Genomic DNA, 5,718 nt, shown 5'->3' on the forward strand with positions numbered 1-5,718 from the left:
AGTAGAGTGGGTAAGTAGAGTGGGTAAGTAGAGTGGGTAAGTAGAGTGGGTAAGTAGAGTGGGTAAGTAGAGTGGGTAAGTAGAGTGGGTAAGTAGAGTGGGTAAGTAGAGTGGGTAAGTAGAGTGGGTAAGTAGAGTGGGTAAGTAGAGTGGGTAAGTAGAGTGGGTAAGTAGAGTGGGTAAGTAGAGTGGGTAAGTAGAGTGGGTAAGTAGAGTGGGTAAGTAGAGTGGGTAAGTAGAGTGGGTAAGTAGAGTGGGTAAGTAGAGTGGGTAAGTAGAGTGGGTAAGTAGAGTGGGTAAGTAGAGTGGGTAAGTAGAGTGGGTAAGTAGAGTGGGTAAGTAGAGTGGGTAAGTAGAGTGGGTAAGTAGAGTGGGTAAGTAGAGTGGGTAAGTAGAGTGGGTAAGTAGAGTGGGTAAGTAGAGTGGGTAAGTAGCGTGGGTAAGTAGCGTGGGTAAGTAGAGTGGGTAAGTAGAGTGGGTAAGTAGGGTGTATGTAGAGGGAAAGGGGAAGTGCTAGACTAACAATAATCTGCCCTAGGTGAACTGGTTTGTGCCGAGACCAGAGACAAGGACTTTAGCTGGCGAAATAAAACTGACGTCAGAATGTTGCCCTTGGATGACCTTCACCATGCCGAGGGTGACCTTGACTGTGCCATTTTGTGTTCACTCAGCCAGAACGACTGCCAGAACTTCATGTTTGATCAGGCAACCGGAACCTGCAGTCTAGGTAGGTATAAGATAGGTTTAAGATAGGTTTAAGATAGGTTTAAGGTAGGTTTAATGTATGTTTAAGATATGTTTTAGATAGGTTTAAGGTAGGTTTTAGATAGGTTTTATGTAGGTTTTTAGGCAGGGTTACGAAACCTGGCTGATAACAGTTGAAAGTTTTCTATAGAGGGAGCAACGTCACCGGTCTAAAGGGGTTTATAATTAGGGTTCAGTGCTATCAGGAACTAGCAATGGGAAATTAGTTTCATGTCAGACAAGTAAAAAAATAATGGCATAAAGTTATTCCAAGGTCATTGGATTCTACCAAAAGACTCGGTCAATGAATTAGTGCCACAACCGTCAGCTGCTGAGTCAACGCTCTTCTCGCTGGGCAAGTTCTGTCAAGTCAATGAGACGGTCAACTTCATCGGCAATGGCAGGATGGGATCTTGTAACACTGCTGCTTGTCTAGGTATGGGATCTTGTAACACTGCTGCTTGTCTAGGTATGGGATCTTGTAACACTGCTGCTTGTCTATGGGATCTTGTAACACTGCTGCTTGTCTAGGTATGGGATCTTGTAACACTGCTGCTTGTCTAGGTATGGGATCTTGTAACACTGCTGCTTGTCTAAGGGATCTTGTAACACTGCTGCTTGTCTAAGGGATCTTGTAACACTGCTGCTTGTCTAGGTATGGGATCTTGTAACACTGCTGCTTGTCTAGGTATGGGATCTTGTAACACTGCTGCTTGTCTAGGTATGGGATCTTGTAACACTGCTGCTTGTCTAGGTATGGGATCTTGTAACACTGCTGCTTGTCTAGGTATGGGATCTTGTAACACTGCTGCTTGTCTAGGTATGGGATCTTGTAACACTGCTGCTTGTCTAGGTATGGGATCTTGTAACACTGCTGCTTGTCTAGGTATGGGATCTTGTAACACTGCTGCTTGTCTAGGTATGGGATCTTATAACACTGCTGCTTGTCTAGGTATGGGATCTTGTAACACTGCTGCTTGTCTAGGTATGTCATCTTGTAACACTGCTGCTTGTCTAGGTATGGGATCTTGTAACACTGCTGCTTGTCTAGGTATGGGATCTTGTAACACTGCTGCTTGTCTAGGTATGGGATCTTGTAACACTGCTGCTTGTCTATGGGATCTTGTAACACTGCTGCTTGTCTAGGTATGGGATCTTGTAACACTGCTGCTTGTCTAGGTATGGGATCTTGTAACACTGCTGCTTGTCTAGGTATGGGATCTTGTAACACTGCTGCTTGTCTAGGTATGGGATCTTGTAACACTGCTGCTTGTCTAGGTATGGGATCTTGTAACACTGCTGCTTGTCTAGGTATGGGATCTTGTAACACTGCTGCTTGTCTAGGTATGGGATCTTGTAACACTGCTGCTTGTCTAGGTATGGGATCTTGTAACACTGCTGCTTGTCTAGGTATGGGATCTTGTAACACTGCTGCTTGTCTAGGTATGGGATCTCGTAACACTGCTGCTTGTCTATGGGATCTTGTAACACTGCTGCTTGTCTATGGGATCTTGTAACACTGCTGCTTGTCTAGGTAAGGGATCTTGTAACACTGCTGCTTGTCTAGGTATGGGATCTTGTAACACTGCTGCTTGTCTAGGTATGGGATCTTGTAACACTGCTGCTTGTTTAGGTATGGGATCTTGTAACACTGCTGCTTGTCTAGGTATGGGATCTTGTAACACTGCTGCTTGTCTAGGTATGGGATCTTGTAACACTGCTGCTTGTCTAGGTATGGGATCTTGTAACACTGCTGCTTGTCTAGGTATGGGATCTTGTAACACTGCTGCTTGTCTAGGTATGGGATCTTGTAACACTGCTGCTTGTCTAGGTATGGGATCTTGTAACACTGCTGCTTGTCTAGGTATGGGATCTTGTAACACTGCTGCTTGTCTAGGTATGGGATCTTGTAACACTGCTGCTTGTCTAGGTATGGGATCTTGTAACACTGCTGCTTGTCTAGGTATGGGATCTTGTAACACTGCTGCTTGTCTAGGTATGGGATCTTGTAACACTGCTGCTTGTCTAGGTATGGGATCTTGTAACACTGCTGCTTGTCTAGGTATGGGATCTTGTAACACTGCTGCTTGTCTATTGGATCTTGTAACACTGCTGCTTGTCTAGGTATGGGATCTTGTAACACTGCTGTTGGTCTATGGGATCTTGTAACACTGCTGCTTGTCTAGGTATGGGATCTTGTAACACTGCTGCTTGTCTAGGTAGGGTTTGGCCACAGTAATACATCTTTAGTTCTGTAACCTATAACATCAGGTCTCAATATGAAGCTCTTAGTAGATTGCGTTGACAAGTTATTTTATATTTCAACCACAGAACAGCAAAACATAGCAAGAAAGAATTCAAATGTGCTCTATGACCCAACTATTTATAAATCCTGTTCGGACGTCAAGAACTCCAGCAACCCCAGACAACTTTTACAACTGTCGTCTGGTCTTGTCGTCATGTGTGACACAGTGACAGATGGAGGGGGCTGGACAATTTTCCAACGTCGCGTCTCCGGTGTCGTGGACTTTTACCGCAACTGGGAGGAATACAAACACGGGTTCGGAGACTTCGACGCTGGGGAATTTTACCTGGGCAACGAAAACATTTACTGTCTGATTGCTAATAAATCTTACGTGTTGAGGATTGACATGAAGTACAAAGGTCAAGGCTACTACGCCTTGTACTCAGGGTTTAAGTTCTACTCGGAGGTTGACTTCTATAAACTGTCAGTGCAAGGATTTACCGGAAACACCAGCGACTCTCTCAGTTTGTTGAACAACAACCAGAAATTTTCAACGTTCGACAGGGACAATGACGCTGACGCCGCCAGAAACTGTGCCGTGAACTTCCACGGCGCCTGGTGGTACGCCGGCTGTCACTACACCAACCTTAACGGTATCTACGGCAGTACGGAGTTCGGCAAGGGGATGGAATGGCTGGCTATCACTGGAGACTATGGAAGTTTAGACCAAACCGAGATGAAAATTAGACCTCTTTAGATTAGGTAATGACAGGCATCCCCCCCCCCCCAAAAAAAAAAGTTTACCCCCTCCCCCCCCCCCCGAACGAAATGGAATTTATATAGAAAATATATACATTTAACAGTGTCCGCCCCCCCCCCCCCACCCCCCGAGAAAAGTCTGGAAGAAACACTGTTGACAGGCAATCAAACAGATAGTGACACTTTGGAATAAAAAGGAGATGAAAATTAAAGTGACTTGAGCTTGATTTATACATAAAGACTAGTCGACAAATTGAAAAATGTACAGAAATTAAACTCTGCTAAATGTGTTTGACTGATTAATTCTTTTATACGTGCACCGTGTTTTTTAATATATTCTAATAAATACAGTTTTAAGAAATCAGTGTTTAATAAAGTGTTTAAGAATTCATATTTTTTTAACATTTGTTGCTAGTAACAACCTGAAATAGAATAGGTTGGTTGTCGTCTCCAGGTACCGAGCCTGGCCCGAGGGTGCGAATTGGCCTATCTCATTGACTAAGATATCGTGTAAATGTAAGCAGTATAAGATTACATTACAATAACCTCAGATATTTGACAAGATTACATTGCAGCTACTGTAGATATAAAACAAGATTACATCACGTCTTAAATTTGACAAGGTTGCATTACAATATCGTCAGAAATTTAACATAAAACTACTTTAAAAATATGAAATAAATCATTGATGTATCTCAAAACTCGAACTACAAATATCTGTCAAAGAAAATGTGATTAAAAATGTACAACTTTGCTTTGTTCTGTACGTGGCATGTGTAGATTAAATCACAAACAAGTTCGATGACAAACCAGTTCGATAACAAACCAGTTCGATCAAAGACTTGCAGTAACTAATTAGACTTGTGGTTCATGACGTGTGTTCAATAAATAATGCCAGCTACTTTCTTCATGGTCTGCAGAGTTCATGTTCCATTTTCTGATAGGATCAGGTCATGTTTACAGATCAGGTCATGTTTACAGTTGAGATCGATTTCTTCGATTTGGTTTAGATTTGTGTTCAGATTAAAGACACTGAATCTATCTCGGACTGAATAAACATTATAATAAAAAATAAAATCATTTTTACGCTAAACCTAGTACAGTCATCTTCTTAGATATACACCACACCTATTACAATCATCTTCTTAGATTTACACCACACCTATTACAATCATCTTCTTAGATTTACACCACACCTATTACAATCATCTTCTTAGATTTACACCACACCTATTACAATCATCTTCTTAGATTTACACCACACCTATTACAATTATCTTCTTAGATTTACACCACACCTATTACAATCATCTTCTTAGATTTACACCGCACCTATTACAATCATCTTCTTAGATTTACACCACACCTATTACAGTCATCTTCTTAGATTTACACCACACCTAGTACAATCATCTTCTTAGATTTACACCACACCTATTACAATCATCTTCTTAGATTTACACCACACCTATTACAATCATCTTCTTAGATTTACACCACACCTATTACAATCATCTTCTTAGATTTACACCACACCTATTACAGTCATCTTCTTAGATTTACACCACACCTAGTACAATCATCTTCTTTGTTTGACGTTTGTTACATCCCCACAACCACAGCAACTACCTGAGCCACACACGAGATAAAGTTACAGTAATAAATACGTTATGGACATGTTTTAGAGGAGACAGTAGTTGGCCACGAGTGGAGTTGGCCACAAGTGGGAGTTGGCCACAAGTGGGAGTTGGCCACAAGTGGGAGTTGGCCACAAGTGGGAGTTGGCCACAAGTGGGAGTTGGCCACAAGTGGGAGTTGGCCACAAGTGGGAGTTGGCCACAAGTGGGAGTTGGCCACAAGTGGGAGTTGGCCACAAGTGGGAGTTGGCCACAAGTGGGAGTTGGCCACAAGTGGGAGTTGGCCACAAGTGGGAGTTGGCCACAAGTGGGAGTTGGCCACAAGTGGGAGTT

The 5,718-nt window shown here is 42.6% G+C and overlaps 1 protein-coding gene across 1 annotated transcript; it reads left to right on the forward strand.

Moving 5' to 3' along the window:
• The first annotated feature begins 603 nt into the window (after positions 1-603).
• Positions 604-3,746, forward strand: LOC131947015 (techylectin-like protein). Its single transcript, XM_059308097.1, has 3 exons — positions 604-727; positions 1,040-1,159; positions 3,016-3,746. Exons 1-3 carry the CDS (start codon positions 604-606, stop codon positions 3,744-3,746), a joined length of 975 nt encoding a protein of 324 aa, XP_059164080.1.
• Positions 3,747-5,718: the final 1,972 nt, after the last annotated feature.

This window comes from Physella acuta, unplaced genomic scaffold (assembly GCF_028476545.2).
Source record: "Physella acuta isolate Inbredline_101_S28 unplaced genomic scaffold, ASM2847654v3 ptg000579l, whole genome shotgun sequence".
Classification (NCBI taxonomy): domain Eukaryota; kingdom Metazoa; phylum Mollusca; class Gastropoda; family Physidae; genus Physella; species Physella acuta.

Excerpts from the sequence above, each read along its gene's own strand:
- LOC131947015 (XM_059308097.1), top strand. The coding sequence starts at position 604 with ATGTTGCCCTTGGATGACCTTCACCATGCCGAGGGTGACCTTGACTGT. Across the intron at positions 728-1,039 it reads AACCGGAACCTGCAGTCTAG|ACTCGGTCAATGAATTAGTG; the intron begins GTAGGTATAAGA and ends TTCTACCAAAAG. Across the intron at positions 1,160-3,015 it reads CAATGGCAGGATGGGATCTT|GTCTCAATATGAAGCTCTTA; the intron begins GTAACACTGCTG and ends CTATAACATCAG.